The following is a 17580-nucleotide window of genomic DNA, read 5'->3' as shown; positions in this document are numbered from 1 at the left end:
CCTTACGAAGCATAGCAGAAAATAGAGAGGTGGAAACATATGTTATATATCTGGCAACAGTGATGGATGTGACAGTGTCTTCCCTAGACCAAACACAAAAAGAAGTTTGGAAAAGGTTCAGAGGTATGCCACCAGGCTAGTCCCCGAGCTGAGGGGTATAAGGTACGAGGAAAGATTACTGAAACTAAACAGTACGACACTGGAAGACAGAAGTTAGGGGAGACATGATCACCACTTATAAAATTCTTAGAGGAATTGATAGAGTAATTCCCTGTCAAAATATAAACTCTTTAGCACCAGTGGTACGCGAACAAAGGGACACAGGTGAAAACTGAGTACCCAAATAAGTCACAGGGACGTTAGAAAGAATGTTTTCAGTGTCAGAGTAGTTAACATGGAATACATTAAGCAGTGATGTGGTGGAGGCAGACTCCATACACAGTTTCATATGTAAATATGATAGAACTCAGTATATTCAGGAATCAGTACACCAGTTGATTGTCAGTTGAGAGGCGGGACCAAAGAACCGAAGCTCAACCCCCACAAGCACAACAAAGTGAGTACAACTGTTTCGCCTACAGTTTATCCGACGGAAGTAATACCAGTGAAGTGTGAATTATCAGATAAGCTTCGTTACAAATCACTTCCAAGCGCAAATATTGCCTTAATTAAGATGACATTACCACCTTCCTGGCCTCCAGGTGAGGTTATCACACTAAACTGGAAAACGGGAACAAGTTGCTTGGAACCTGAATAATTTTGCAACCACTTTGGCTGAAACAATTTCTGGCACAAAAGGCCATCAAATACAGACGCCTTGGACATGAAGACAGTCACCTACCAGTCGGAGCACACACTTCTCGCTTCTGGTGAAAATACTCTCCCAGGTTGGTAAATGAGATAGACGATAAACTTGTTCCGTGTTGATAGCCATTGCCTCTATAGGGCTGTTCACTCTGAGGGAAGGCATGGAGCATGTGACGTGTGGTTGTGTCAGCTTTATGTAGCCTGCAGTTCTACAGAATTTATTTAGTGTTTGCTTAGGAAAAAATGAATGGAAGAACACAACTTACAACCGCATTCTATAATTGTTTATATTCTGTCTTAATAGTTTCTGATCTAATCCCCTATTGTACATTGCTTAAATAACTACTTATGTTTAACAACTGGCGGTCTGTTGACCAGTACACTGGCAGTTAGCTGGTCAGTTCAAGATCATTAACTCTTACCGTCTTGAGGAGCACCTTCCATCTTGAGGAGCACCTTCCGTCTTGGAGGAGCACCTTCCACCTTGAGGAGCACCTTCCGTCTGGAGGAGCACCTTCCACCTTCCGTCTGGAGGAACACCTTCCGTCTTGGAGGAGCACCTTCCACCTTGAGGAGCACCTTCCGTCTGGAGGAGCACCTTCCACCTTCCGTCTGGAGGAACACCTTCCGTCATGGAGGAGCACCTTACGTCCTGGAGGAGCACCTTAATTTCGTCCAGAGGCGCACCATCACTCAAATGCTTAATCGCGTGTTTAAATCCGATGATCACCGACCATGCAGATTTTAGTACCACCTTTCATGATATATTCTCCCCGCATGGGTACAGCAGGAGCCTCGAACCACTCACCACATTAACCGACATCTCCCTCTAACCCGACCAAACTACGTCGTTTGGCTCGGTTAACGGAGTCTTCGAGTCCTGAGAAAGAAGCTAAACGGAAATGGGAAAATCTGGTTGAAGCGAACTCTAATGTTGTTTTGACAGCTACTGAAAACGGCAGCTAAATTGTTGAAGGAAAAGGAACCACAGGGAAACACCGGCCATCTGTCAACACTGCTCAGCTGGAACGCCCCCGACGTCACGAACCAAACAAGTGAAGATGTTCTGGCCATGGTTGTAGATTGGTTGGTAATTACCTCTATATTCCCACAATGTTTAATGCTCGCTTTGAGTATTATACATTGCTGAAGGTATTGCAGTGTTTCTCGTGTTCCTTTAAGGGTAAGCTTGTAGATGTATCAGTTTTACAGCTTTTCTCGTGTTTCTTAAAGGGTAAGCTTGTAGATCTGTCAGTTTTACAGCTTTTCTCGTGTTCCTTAAAGGGTAAGCTTGTAGATCTATCAGCTTTACAGCTTTTCTCGTGTTCTTTAAGGGGTAAGCTTGTAGATCTATCAATTTTACAGCTTTTCTCGTGTTCCTTAAAGGGTAAGCTTGTAGATCTGTCAGTTTTACATCTCTAGCACTGCTGTAAGCCAGTACAATGGGATAATCAGCAGCTTACCACAGTCCTGACGCATTTATAAAGGAGACAGAGAGATGTGTGTGTGAGAACGTGGTCGTGTACAAAAATTCGTGAGTTATCAATTGGACTGTCGGAACTGCGATCACCTCGTCGCTTCTTCAGGTCGCCGTTCGATCCCCGATGGTCCCAGTGGGTGGGCACCGTTCTTCCCTTCGTCTCACGCCAGATCTTCGCCTCTACGTGACCTTCAAGTGCCATGTAGTCATTCTGACTTCCTGCTTTCTCCTAATAACTATCTTGTTAATAGTCATGAATTGAATATTAGGAATTCTCTCCCGCATGTTTCTTGTAAGAGGTGATGAGATCTTGCTGAGATCTTGAATCATGCACTCAGAGAACATGCACTCTGGAAACTGGTTTGGTGAGTACTGCAGGAAGAAAACGTAGAGAGTTATGGGAGACCAAACTTCTCCTCCCTACATAAGTAAGGTAAAATCTATGTAGAGTATGGCGTGGCGTGTGGCAACATCCCAGACGTGGACGCAATACAGTGTTCAAACACTCCAGATGCATGAGAGAGAGATACCAATATCATTCTTCTCCTTGCTCGGACGGGGCCACAGGACTGATTGTATTCTGCAGGCGTATTCACCCTCTTAAATTTGTCTGCAATATCTCCAGACAAGTTATGATGGTGATATCTATATCTATATATATATATATAGATATATATATATATATTTCATAACTTCGGTAAAAGGATAAGCTTGCATCCAATTTCCTCAAGTACCAGCTTGAGAGGAGAGAAGCCTCTCCGGGTGAGTTTAAGCTTAATAGCGAGTTGGGGGAAGTGTTGAAGGCTCCAAGTGGAGGACGAGGAATTGGAGGACGAGGGGGACGTTTATCTCCTGAAGTCGTCCTCACCGGAGACCTGGAGTTTTTACACTTCGTCACCTCGTACAGCTAGATGCTCAGGGGTGAATGTTTGCCTTTTACTGCAGCTGTGGAGGTCCAAGAGTATGTGCTGGCTACCGTATGTGACCCTCTTTGTATTGTTCCACTGCTGCCCTGCTGAGTCAGTCTGCTTAGGCCTCACTGCTGCCCTGCTGAGTCAGTCTGCTTAGGCCTCACTGCTGCCCTGCTGAGTCAGTCTGCTTAGGCCTCACTGCTGCCCTGCTGAGTCAGTCTGCTTAGGCAACCCGTTCTCGCAAATTTAATAAGTCAATATTGACTTATTAAATATGTGCATAGGTGACATACTTAACATAATAGTTTCCCTTGAAAAGCTTCATAGAAAACACCGACCTTACCTAACCTACTTAGTATGTTAAGATAAGCATCTTATTGCTTCGTAATTACAATTATTACCTAACCTATACCTATAATAGGTTAAGTAGCAATTGTAATTACGAAGCTATAAGATGCTTATTTTAACATACTAAGTAGGTTAGGTAAGGTCGGTGTTTTCTATGAAGCTTTTCAAGGGAAACTATTATGTTTAGTATGTCACCTATGCACGCAACTAATAAGTCAATATTGACTTATTAAATTTGCGAGAACGGGTTGGCTTAGGCCTCACTGCTGCCCTGCTGAAACAGTCTGCTTAGGCCTCACTGTTGCCCTGCTGAGTCAGTCTGCTTAGGCCTCACTGTTGCCCGGCTGAGTCAGTCTGCTTAGGCCTCTCTGCTGCCCTGCTCCTACAGCTTGCTCACGTCTCACTAATGTCATGCTGAGACAGTGAAATATTTTCTATGCTACCAATTTTCATTATTAAATCTGTAATTTCAAGTGAAATTAATCTACAAAGACTCATATATAAACTTAATGTAGAAGAGTGGCTGACAGTGGGAGTCAGCTGCTGAAGTGAGCATCAATGAGCTTTAAGTAGCATGAAGTAACACACACATACAAACACACACGCGCATGTGTGTGCATGTGTGTGTGTGTGTGTGTGTGTGTTAGTAATGAGTAATTAAAATATAAATTGAGGTCGAAGCAAAGTGATTAATTTAAATATTTTTTCAAGAGATCTTCAAAGTTAAACAAATTATTCTTCGATTCGAATTAACAAAATATCCTTAAAAACGTTATATTATTAAAGACTAGAGATAATCATGATTTATTAAAGAGACAATACAACAAATAAAGCCACCTGTGCAAGTAATAAAAAAGCATGGAACTACCTTGAGCCGTCGAGAAAGCCTCATTGAACACAGCATATCAGAACTGCATTGAACGACGGGTATGTTGACCAGACCACACACTAGAAAGTGAAGGGACGACGACGTTTCGGTCCGTCCTGAACCATTATCAAGTCGATTGTGTGAATGGTCCAGGACGGACCGAAACGTCTCGTCCCTACACTTTCTAGTGTGTGGTCTGGTCACCATATCTCAGCCACATTATTGTGACTCCTCGTCTGCTTATAGATACGATGCGTTTCTCTAGCTCGCTAGGAATAACTCTGCTGTCAACATTCTGTCGAGTCGGGCTTTTATAGCAGGAGTTGAGAACGCGATCATGGCTCTATGTCGATTTTGCAGCGATCCCACGAATGGTTTATCATGCTAATATTAAAAAAAATCGGTTCAAACATTTTAAAACTTGTCTATGTGCACATGATCAATAGCCCAGCACGAGGCCACACGAGGTGCAGTAAATCTAAACTTTACGCTATGAAAAATATCCCAGAAAATATATTTTCGCGTCATAGTTTAAAAGTACGAAAACATTGATGAAAATACTGTATTTTCGGTCTTTTTATTTGTATTATGAAAGATGTTATATTAAGAGGAAGAAGAGCTTTACCAATGATTATTCTGCCCTTGCTGTTACTCTTAGGAATTAAAACCACTCTAGTTTATTGAATATTGTGGGATCTTGCCTCACCACACGCTCTGATACCGTGGTAGGAATACCTTCGTTATGGTACCTTCACCATAGTAATAACAGCAAAGTAGGAACACTACTGTGTAACACCCTTACACAACACCATAGTAGAAACACTGCTGTGTAACACCCTTACACAACCCTCTAATACACCTAGTAACACCGGTGTTACTCACCCAGCATCCTGTTTTTTTCCAGTATAAGTGTTGCTTCACCTTCTTGGTCATTCACCTTCTGTCCTCTGTTATAGTGATGAAGCACGCCAGTACATCTCTTACTCATTCGTGGTATGCTGTTGATGAATGAGTGGGAGATGAATGGTTGAAGTACAACCCTTTAACTCCTACTCATCACTGATCAGCCATTACAGTGTTGACCTCAGCGAGAGGGACCAAAACACTGCCTTCCTAGTGTTTCCTTATGAGCAGTAGGTGTGTTGCTTCTACTGTGTTGGTGCCTCTACTGTGTTGCCGCCTCTCGGTGGTGCCCCTACTGTGTTGACGCCTCTCGGTGGTGCCCCTACTGTGTTGACGCCTCTCGGTAATGCACCTACTGTGTTGACACCTCTCGGTAATGCCCTTACTGTGTTGACGCCTCTCGGTAGTGCCCCTACTGTGTTGACGCCTCTCGGTGGTGCCCCTACTGTGTTGACGCCTCTCGGTGGTGCCCCTACTGTGTTGACGCCTCTCGGTAATGCCCCTACTGTGTTGACGCCTCTCGGTAATGCCCCTACTGTGTTGACACCTCTCGGTGATGCCCCTACTGTGTTGACACCTCTCCTACTCCTTTACGGTACGTGCAGGTTGCCTGAAGGGTTCATCCTCCCAGTGACTGCACCTGTGGCAATGTCGGAAGACGAGGCACATTGACGCGTCAGTGTTTACATGACAAAGGTTGGAATTGTTATTGTTGTGTTCCGCTGATGCCGGCCGGGGAGGCGACTAAATAGACTGTGTTGCAGAGAGTTGAGGCCCTTGAGGGCGAGGGGTTCATGGCGTCAGTTGATCTTCGTTGTTTTTTTGTTGTTAATAATTCGTTTTCAACGTTCGATTGTCCGGTGGTTTGAGGTTTATCAACGGGTCAAATGTAACCATTTTTTTTCGTTGATTGCAGATATTCATCCAATGTTTTCATTGAGTGCTGCGACCCTTTGGATGGAAATGTCATAAACCTTTTGAATGATGTTCATGGAGAAGCTGTAGGGAGGAGTGGCCAAGCTCTTAGTGTATTTTGGTGTAATACGTAATGGCTGAAATCTCTCTTTTTGGAGTCAATACAGATTGGGAATTTCCCCAACTAGAATGTTGTGGTTATTTCTAGGGCTTGTTATAATGCTTATAATTGAGCTGTGAATACAGGTAGTTGGTTTGGTAACTGCCATCCCTGCTTGGAGTGGTACTGTGGGAGCCATACCACACTAGTGACAGAGGGGTTAGTGAGTTGCAGTGTGCGAGGTCCATGTAAATTGCTGTGGTATTGGGGGTAGAAATTGTCCATCGTGGAGGCGAAGGCTGAGGGGCGAGGTTGGTTGAGGCTTATTTTGGTTCAGACTTTTTGTATGATGTTTTTTAGTTGTTTTGATGTTTTACGAGTTGTTTAATACCAAGGAGACATAGGAGGGACAATTGTTTTTTATTAATACATTAGGTATATGTGCATTTGTGCAGCTGCCTTAGACTATATGAAGGGGAGTACAGTGTGTGTCAAAAAACTAGCTACGTGATGCTAAAAATCCCCATCAAACAGGATGGCTAGTCATACAGGGCCATTTGATCAATACTAGCAAACTCTGGGTGCATTATGATGTGTAATATATTCACGTCTTAGGTTATTTGTAACTCGTGTTGTGAAAGGGTTGTGAATGGATGGTATGTAAACGAGGGTTATGTGAACTAACTATCGGGTTAAGTTATGATAGTTACCACACATTATGTCTCGTCTGGTGGCTTAACTGGTGAGGCCCGTTTCCCCCTGAAATTGAACGCAGTGCGCCACACATAATTAGCATGACATTGTCATATATTACCCCAAGATTCTGGAGATTAGTTGACGTTGCCGATGCACATGACAGCAACATTCGAGTTGGCTTTTAATGTTGGATGTGCAGAGGAGCAGCTGTGTATTATGGTGTTCTTCTCAGGTGGTGCCAGTGAGGGCTTTAAGAATGGAGAGTCTTGGATGGTCGTTTGCTTTACATGTTTTATATGCATTTCCAGGCACGAAGGTGCTTGTCGCAGGTAAGATAATTATCAGGAGAACGCACTAAGTCATTACGACTATATAACAAAGGGATATGTGGATCAGGATTTCGTCTAGGACAGAGGAAAGGAATGGTACACAACCACTTGGATGGTAGGGAATCGAACGCAAACCTGCTAGAAGGGAGACCGTCACTTCACCGTCTAGTCCAAGTGGTTGTTCATTAGTTATTTTCAACCAAAATTGTCAATTAAAATTAACATTATCACTGTTGATCTGTTTCAGTGGTGTGGCAGGACTTTACAGTGCGGGCGGAGGGTGGAAGAGCCATGGTGGGTGGGTCAGCACTGCTACGGTGCCTTGTACCTGCCCACCTGGCCGCCCACGTCACGCCCACGGCCTGGGAGACGCCCACACATACTATCTACCCCTCCCTCACGCCAGGTAAGTGCTCACCTGCTTCTCTAACATCTTTGCCATTTTCAATTGAACTGTACAGATAACACTTATTACATGGTGATTAGTGGAGATATGAACGTTTTAAGAGTAGTGGAAGACGTTCTGGAGTAGAAGAGGGAGGAAAAAGACGAGATAAACAATCTGTGCCATGATGCTAGTCCTCCCTGGACTTACCTGTGTCCCTCTGGAATCTTTAAGATTGTCCTGAGAGCCTTTAGAGAGCGGCTGTAGGAGGAAGTAATTGCAAAGGCTCAGATGGTCTTGTGTTGGTGGTGAGGAGGATTCCTTGCTGTCCTCGGCACGACCTGGAGGCATCACAATGCTGTCTCGCTCAGGGGAACGAGGATTAAATCCCCATTCTGCTCCGTCCCTTACTGGGATTACAGTCCTGCCGTTGGCCAAATTACACGTGTGTGTGTGTGTGTGTGTGTGTGTGTGTGTGTGTGTGTGTGTGTGTGTGTGTGTGTGTGTGTAACATACAGGGCCAGGCCAGCAATTCTAGCACAAATATTACCTTTATTCCCTATCCTTCTCTTAACTTGAGAAGGAAATTGAATGATTAACCTTCCAAAGTACATTTCACAATTTTATTGGGCGTGGCATGTATCGTTAAAGCTCTCTTAGACATCTTCGGAGGCCAATCGAACGGGGATATTTATCAAGTGATGTGTCACATGGTTGATGTTGGCTGGACCACTGAATTCGGTGTGAGGTGGATGTTCTGTCTTGGTCTAGGAGTCTAAAGAGGATGTTAAGGTGTAGCTCGGTTTTGACAAATGAGTGTGTTTAGGCTCAAGTACCTCGGCTATGTCTAATCTTTCGATGTCGTTATGATTGCCGATTATTTTGGTGTTGATGCTTAGGATATCTATGGGAATGGCCTCGTTGTGTGTGGAAATATCAGCTTTGATATAGTTTTGTTGTTTGTACATTGACCGGTTCCTTGCCTGAGAGTGTATTGTCTTGCCAATATATCGAGATCTTTCGGTCTGCTCCGCAAGCCACCACCTGCCCCACAAACCACCACCTGCTCCGCAAGCCACCACCTGCCCCCACAAACCACCACCTGCCCCACAAGCCACCACCTGCCCCACAAACCACCACCTGCCTCACAAGCCACCACCTGCCCCCACAAACCACCACCTGCCCCCACAAGCCACCACCTGCCCCCACAAGCCACCACCTGCCCCCACAAGCCACCACCTGCCCCCACAAGCCACCACCTGCCCCCACAAGCCACCACCTGCCCCCACAAGCCACCACCTGCCCCCACAAGCCACCACCTGCCCCCACAAACCACCACCTGCCCCCACAAACCACCACCTGCCCCCACAAGCCACCACCTGCCCCCACAAACCACCACCTGCCCCCACAAACCACCACCTGCCCCCACAAGCCACCACCTGCCCCCACAAACCACCACCTGCTCCACGAAACCACTCTCCCACCCGACCAACCAGCACCCGGAACAGCCTCAGGGAACCTGTCAACCCATAATTAACTTTGACAATCAAATTAACAGCAGCGGCCAGCATGCGCCCCCCCCCCCCACCCCCGGTCTATGCGCCTCGAGTGACTGTTCTATGGATTAGTGTTTAAAATGTGTGTTCAGTGTTTAACTGTCATCTATGTGTTCTGTCGTGTGATATTGCTGATGAGTTAATTAATCTCATAGAGAGAGAGAAACCACTGCTATAGATGGAACCTGCACTGAGATAAAGGTATCCTTCACTGCGATAGATGTAGCCTCCACTGAGATAAACGGTTCCTCCATTGCGATAGATCGAGCTTCAACTACAATAGACTGGGACTTCTCCAATGAATATGCTAATGTGATGCCTTAATCTCTCTCAGAGTAACGACTCGAGAAAAGTTTAAAACGAAGAATTGTGGAACATTTTTGTAGCTTTCCCCTATTTTTTCCTATTAACTATTTTCCTCGTTTATTTCTCTTATTTATTCAAGCTGTTGCTGGCAAAGTCCAATTTATTGGGTCGGGATAAGAAGTTGGGATGGGACGGGGGGGAAGGAATGGTGCCCAACCCCTTGGACAGTCGGGAATTGAACGCTGATCTGCATGAAGAGACTAAAATCATCGGACGTAACAAGGGGAAAGGAACTATCAGGGGAAAAGCGCCAAGCCACCACGACTATATAGCACTGGGAAGGAGTCAAGATAACAATTTGGGATGGGACGAGGGAACTGATATGACTAAAAACCAACCGTAGTCAAAGGCATGTCCCAGGAGCTGGAGCATTATTGCGGCTGTGACCTGAACGAATGCCAATATTGCGGTAAGTCTGCCTGAATGACCATCAACGGCACTCGGCTACACAGCGAACAGAACAGCTTGGGACAGATTTATATACAGATATTCCTGAGTACGATTATAGCAACTATTACCAAATGTATTTATGTATCTTGCTACATAAAACTTTATGAACGATAACATCTCGTGGCAGATGAGAGGTTTAATAACCTTAAGAGCACCAGCTTTACACTCGGCCTTTATAACCAAGGCATAAACTGCGTGAGTTCTTTTCCTCACCATCAGAGACGGGGACCTGTGGGAATTGTAAGTGTATCGAAGATATGAACACCATCATGTTCACACCTCCAACCTCTCTCTAAAACATAAACATGGGCCCCTGTAAATAGGGACTCCTGGAGTTACGTGACTGTTGTGGGTTGCATCCTTGTGGAGGTTAGTAATTGCCTTAGGTCTTAGAGAAGCCTCAATGAGCTAATAGGCTTGCATCCATTGACAATATGAAAGCAAAAAAACTTGTTTGCATGATTCGCTGTGAGTAAACAGAGAAAGAGTTCGAAAAGTTGCGTTCCAGACTTAATCAGCTTTGTATGTTGACCAAATCAGATACTAGAAAGTGAAGGGACGACGACGTTTCGGTCCGTTCTGGACCATTCTCAAGTCGATTCCCACAATCGACTTGAAAATGGTCCAGGATGAACCGAAACGTCGTCGTCCCTTCACTTTCTAGTGTGTGGTTTGGTCAACATATTCCCAGCCACGTTATTGTGACTCCTCGTCTGCAGCTTTGTAACTCTGGGTTACAAGTAACAATCGAGTAACGAGTAGCAATCGAGATACAATATGCTGAACTTAAGCCATTGGTGTTCCTTGATCCACAGAGCTGTGCCTTCAGCGGCATTATAAAGATTATAGAGATTTTCACAAGTCCAGCCTGGCCCCGGGCTTGGGGGAGTAGGAGAGCTCTCAGAACCCTTTCCAGGTACAATCCAGGTACTGGGTAAGCTTGCAGAGGCTGACGGTCGGGCGTACGTGCCAATGTGGGGCCTGTGAGAGATTCCCGATCACGATACCTGTTGAGTGCACGCTCTCAGAGGCTTGGGGAGATGATGCCTACACACACGCGCGTGTGTAGGATGCTGAACACGTTGAAAGTGAATATCACCGACCTCCAGAACTATACACAACCTCTCAATTTCATGAAAATTGATAGCAAGAGAAAGCAATAGCGAAAACGAACATGAGAGCGAATGAGATGAAACTAAAAAATGCGAAAGAGAAGGCTAAAGAGAGACCAAAAGAGGGGTAGATAGAGAGAAAGAGAGAGAGAGAGAGAGATTAAGAGTTAATCAGGAGCCGTGGAAGGAGTGGCAGGCACGTGATCACTGACCCAGCCACTGGTCTCAGAGATTGACTACAGACCCACACAGTAATCAGGGATGTCCTACGTCCATGGGATTAATTGACTTTGAAATAATACTAAACCGGTTTGACTTTGTCTCTTTTCATGATACTTATGAACGAGGGATTATAGAGATAATAAGAGACTTGTAAGTACCCTTGTGACGTACAAGTAACAGAACCCTTTGAAGGTCAAGTAACGGAAACCAGCACATCTCCACTACCCTCGTGAAAGAGGAAGTCAACAAACTTTCAGCCAAGTTACTTCATTATCCTAATGTTCCAACGCTCAGACTCTTTGCCTTGCAAGAAGAAATATATATATGAAAAGAAGTATCAAATTTGTAATATTGGCATAACTGGTGACTCCATTATAATGATTGTTTGACACCATTATCTAACGATGCTTCTATTGGTCTACTGCAAGGAAAAAGGGGGAAGAGCCCTTATCCTTCCTGCAAGAGTTGCAGTCGTTCCTCCTGTGTTTGTCAATGTTAATCTAGTTGGTATAATTTGCTCGGTCAAAAACAAAACTAATTTAGGGATAATCTCTTGATATTTTGTTGTTACTGAGCCAGTATTTTGGTCGGTTACTGAGCCAGTATTTTGGTCGGTTACTGAGCCAGTATTTTGGTCGGTTACTGAGCCAAATATGCTGTTTGACGTCCACCAGCAGGTGGTTAGGCATTATACAATGCATGTCTCTCTCTCTCTCTCTCTCTCTCTCTCTCTCTCGCTCTTTCATTTTCTCTCAATCTCACTATCTCACTTTCTCTCTCGCTCTTTTCGGTCTTAATTTTTGTCATTATAAAAATTATTTGTTGGAGTGTACATAAGGAAAAATAAAATTGTTGTTTCTAGTATAAGACATCGAACCAATTGCCATAAAATTTTAGGAAAATTAATCTAGAATGATACATGTTTGGAAAACATAAGAATACATGTTCAAGATGTGTCCCCGCTGTGGACGGCACCTCAACGCCGCTCTGTGATGCCCATCCTCCCACAGTAGCCCCACAGTGGAGGCTCAACTTCACAGCAGACGTCAGTGGGTGTCTGGACTCTTACATAAGTCATCAGTGGGACGTCCTTCGTTGTAGCAGGTGACATCAAACGTCCTTCTGTCTATAGGTAACAAGAGTGGACGTCATTGCTAGGTAGTAATGCCCCTGTACTGTCTCTATTAGAACCGGTACTCATCCGTACTGTCTCTATTAGAGCCTGTACTAACCTGTACCGTCTCTACTAGCACCTGAGAGCGTCTCCGGGAGCTCTATCGTCATTACCAATTCTCCAGCAAACAAGAGAGTAATAGCCGTTCCCACACGCCTCCTCCGACATTTAATTAATCTCGTAATAGAGCATAATAGTAGAGCATAATTGATTCAGGCGGAAGCCGCGTGACGGGTTGGCTGACGAGGAGTGACTGCCTGTCTGTCTGGGTGACGGGGTGGTGGTGGTTCGAGCCTCATTTCCAGATTTACCCGTACCCCCCCTTCTCGCCTACCTGTCTGTGGTACTCGTTGGGCTTTGTGACTGATGAAGACCGACTCTGGTGAAGCCCTGATGCTCGTAGTGCTTTGAAGTTATTGCTGCCCTTTGCTGCACTGAGGATTGGTTTTGTTAGTGAATGTAATGTGTGTGTGTGTGTGTGTGTGTGTGTGTGTGTGTGTGTGTGTGTGTGTGTGTGTGTGTGTGTGTGTGTGTGTGTACTGACCTGGTTGTACTCGCCTAGTTGTGCTTGCGGGGGTTGAGCTTTGGCTCTTTGGTTCCGCCTCTCAACTGTCAATCAACTGGTGTACAGATTCCTGAGCCTACTGGGCTCTATCATATCTACATTTGAAACTGTATGGAGTCAGCCTCCACCACATCACTTCGTGTGTGTGTGTGTGTGTGTGTGTGTGTGTGTGTGTGTGTGTGTGTGTGTGTGTGTGTGTGTGTGTGTGTGTGTGTGTACACTCACCTAGATGTGCTTGCACGGTCACGCTAGGCTCCTAGCCCCGCCTTCCAGATTAAAGCAATGACTCATTGCTCACGCTATTGTCATATTTTCATTTACATTTTTTAATCGAATTGGCTTCAACGATTTCTACGTCTCTGTGGATGACAATTTTTATGACATTGGCGTGGGTCAGTAATTCCTCTGAGCTTCAGAGGAATTAGTCAACAAGAGTAGAAAATTCCAGTTTGGCAGCAGGATGCTTGCTGCCTCTACAAAATTTCCTAATTTAGACTACACATAGCCCAGTCGACAGAGCTTCGGCTTCACACGGGTTGGGTCCCCGGTCCGAGGATCATTGTATATCTTTGTACTTTTTTTTTAGTTTCTTCTTGTCCTTTTTCAGGTTAGGGTTCCATGCTGGGGGATGCATATGGAAGTGTTGGTCTCACCTTAGGTATATATAGGACCCGGAAAACTCCTTTGTGTTTGAGCATGCGTGCGTGTATGTTTGTGAGAGAGTTCGTGTAGGCTAGAGTCAACGAACGATGGACGCGTTTTGCCTACTGGAAGTTGTGCCGTGTTCCGCCAGTGTAAACCCATCACGAATTTACGAGACAAATATTGAATGAAATTTCGTAGCATTGTATTTGTTATTGTTTTGTGTATAATCCACGTGGCACCACCTAGATCTCTAGTGGTACCCCTGGTGATGCTACTGGTGGTGCCACTGGTGATGCTACGGGTGTTACCGCTGGTGGTGCTACTGGTGGTGCTACTGGTGATGCCACTGGAGTAGCTAGTGGTGGTGCCACAGTGGTGCCTATGTAGATACAAACACCAGTATGGTACCTCTGTAAATGGGGACATTGGTTGTGCTTCTAGTGAGGGTGACATTGGTGATGCCTAGGGTAATGGTGACACTTTTAATGCCACTCTTGACGATGACACTGACGATACACCTCTAGATAGTGACACTATTGACAATACCAACCACCCTACTGGGGTGGTTGGTCACCGGTCCTTCACTGTTTTCCATTGGGGAAAAGATGACCATGAATAAGCTAACCGGTTGCAGTGCACGTCCCGGCGCCTAAACTGTATCCCAAACAAGACAAGAGCCCGAAACAACTTCATGAAACAAACGTGGTTTTGATGTCAGTCGAAAAAGCATTAAAAATCACTCCAAATGTGGCTAATTGCTCGTTAATCCAGCAGCCCGAACACTTGTTTGGGAATTACACACGACTCAGAACTGTTTACGGTTCAACATTGCTTGCAGCTTCACTAAGGTGTTGCAGCTTCACTAAGGTGTTGCAGCTTCACTAAGGTGTTTCAGCTTCACTAAGGTGTTGCAGCTTCACTAAGGTGTTGCAGCTTCACTAAGGTGTTGCAGCTTCACTAAGGTGTTGCAGCTTCACTAAGGTGTTGCAGCTTCACTAAGGTGTTGCAGCTTCACTAAGGTGTTGCAGCTTCACTAAGGTGTTGCAGCTTCACTAAGGTGTTGCAGCTTCACTAAGGTGTTGCAGCTTCACTAAGGTGTTGCGGGAAGCGTGTGAGTAAATCAAGAACTTTTCTTAAAGCTGCACCGCCACGCTACACCCAATAACAATTCCGCTCTCACACGGAAGTTGTTCTGTGTGAATATAATTATTCCGGTTATATTTTCCTTTTTGTTTACGTAAATATATCAGTATATGTCTTACGGTGCCTTGACTTGTGTCTATCTCCTCTCACTCTCTCTCTCTTCTCTCTCTCTCTCTCTCTCTCTCTCTCTCTCTCTCTCTCTCTCTCTCTCTCTCTCTCTCTCTCTCTCTCTCTCTCTCTCTCTCTCTCTCTCTCTCTCTCTCTCTCTGTCTCTCTCTCTCTCTCTCTCTCTCTCTCTCTCTCTCTCTCTCTCTCTCTCTCTCTCTCTCTCTCTCTCTCTCTCTCTTTCTCTCTCTCTCTCTCTCTCTCTCTCTCTCTCTCTCTCTCTCCCTCTCTCCCCCCTTCACACACCTGTCTAAATAGAACAGTGGCTCTCAGGGTGAGGCAGGACGCAGGGCCGCGCCGGAAATGACGATCGGACTTGCAATTTCCTCCACGTCCAGGTGGCACAAGTGGCCACGACGAGGGTGAACGGAGGGGGAGGGGAAAGACACGGGGGAACACGAGGGGAAAAAAGGACAAAAAGAAAAGTGAGGCAAGGGGAACGAGGGGGGCAGAAACAGGGAGACTAAGAAGGGGGTATTGGAACAGGACGAAGAGATAAGGAGAGGAAGAAGCTGGAGGAGAAATGAGGCAAAGGTGGACTGGGAGAGAGTGAGAAAGAGGAGACACAGAGGGAGGGGAGATAGGAGACACGGGGGGGGGGGAAATGAGAGGAGATACTATAAGAGTTAAGAAAACCTAGGGATAACTAGATGATAGTGGGAAAACATTGTTGAAGACAGAAGATAAACTTGTAAAGAGGACACTGAGGGGTAGATAGTAATAGGAGAGAGCAGAGAGAGAGAGAGAGAGAGAGGAGAGACAGAGGATAGGAGAGAGAAACACTTGTGCAGAGAGAGGGGGAAACTGGGGACAAGGGGGCAAGAGAGGAGACAGAGAGGGCAAGAGAGAAGAGATACTTGTGAAGAGAGAAAGGGGAACACTATGGGGGAGAGAGAGAGAGAGAGAGAGAGAGAGAGAGAGAGAGAGAGAGAGAGAGAGAGAGAGAGAGAGAGAGAGAGAGAGAGAGAGAGAGAGAGAGACAGGAGAGAGGAGACACAGAAGGTAAGAGAAAGAACACACTTGTGCCAAGAGAAGAGACACTAATGGTCGTGTAATCAGTGAAGCACACAGTGACTCCATCCACTTGTCGTTTCACCAATCATGCTGAAGGTCTTGTCAAGATCTGAGGTCAGGGGAAAAGCTCTCAGTAAGATGCTGGTTAATGATGAGGATCCGTCCTCATCCAGCAGAGGCATTTACAGTACATGGGTCATTTGTGCTCTGTGCTGCATCATATGATTGGTCCCTGTGTATGAAATACTGATGTGGTGTGGTTCTGTTCTGTTTAGCTTGATGGCTTCTTCTAATTACGGTTGTTCTGTTTAGCATTCTAAGTATTTTCTAATTATAATTGTTTAGAGTTGAAGTAAATGCCCTTCACTGTCAGGTAATGATGTGATCAGAAAAACATACAATTCTTGTTTTGCTAATATTTATGTGGAAACAAATACAAAAGTCTTTCGTGAATCTGTTTCATCCTAAATTAAATATGATTTTCTGCCATTTTAGCATCATTCATCTGAGATATTTCTTTTTCCGACGTAACAATGTAATAATTATTTAATGGATTTGTCTAGATATTTTGAGGGATACGTCTCATAATTATTCAAAATGGTAATATATTGTCGGTTTTCTCATCTTCGTAACATAATCATCTCTGCAATGCAATGTGTAATTTTTATTTTATGTCAATGTTTTATGCGTGATTTGTTTTCTTTTTCATTTTTTTATTGGTAATTTTTTTTTCATGGTTCCAGCCTCGTCGTATGGCAGTTAAAACTGTTAGTGTATGATTGCATAAGAGAGCTTCCGGGAATTTAAATATGACTGTCAAATTCAAATTTTGTCCAGAATTCGTTCATGCAGAGTTCCACAATGATATAACATTTCAAGCAAGATACGGAAACTCTTAACACTTGCTTGCTAAAACTGTGTTTTTTCAAGCCTACTACATTATAAATCTAATATCCCTTATGTTAAGAAAGTTTATTCTATAACGATCACTTGATTTGACTGCTTTACAAAATATTACACCATGTTTTGTTTTAACTAAATTCGTATTCGTAGTTCATTCTGAATATGTAACATTAATATCGAGAGCAGACTCAAATAATTTTCAAAAGTGCAATTTGCGAAAAAGTTCACGGACGAACTTGGCCGAGAGTTAGACAAAATATGCATCGCACTACTTCGTTATTGGCAAATAAAAATCTCCGAGTTAAATCCCTCCCTCCCCCTCGTTCACGACCCATTCCGGCTATCTAATGGCCCACCTTGTCATCAGGTAACTCGTAACTCAACAGGTGGTCTGTAAATTATCCCTACAATGTTGTATTTTATGACTCTGTCTTTGATTTCCTCCTGGAAATGCAGTCCATGTTTCCAATGGCTGGTGTAGTTTTAATACTTGCTTTAAGTATGAGTTTTTATTTATTTTTTT

The 17580-nt window shown here is 44.6% G+C and overlaps 1 protein-coding gene across 1 annotated transcript in view; it reads left to right on the top strand.

The window, feature by feature from the left end:
• LOC123755430 (cell adhesion molecule Dscam2) overlaps positions 1-17580 on the top strand; it is a 338869-nt gene that overhangs the window by 150396 nt on the left and 170893 nt on the right. The window contains exon 4 of the mRNA XM_069305526.1: positions 7605-7763. Within this exon, the coding sequence (XP_069161627.1) occupies positions 7605-7763 (159 nt within the window). The remainder of the gene's footprint in view (positions 1-7604; positions 7764-17580) is intronic.

This window comes from Procambarus clarkii, chromosome 55 (assembly GCF_040958095.1).
Source record: "Procambarus clarkii isolate CNS0578487 chromosome 55, FALCON_Pclarkii_2.0, whole genome shotgun sequence".
Taxonomy (NCBI): domain Eukaryota; kingdom Metazoa; phylum Arthropoda; class Malacostraca; order Decapoda; family Cambaridae; genus Procambarus; species Procambarus clarkii.
This window is presented reverse-complemented; position numbering and strand designations above follow the sequence as displayed.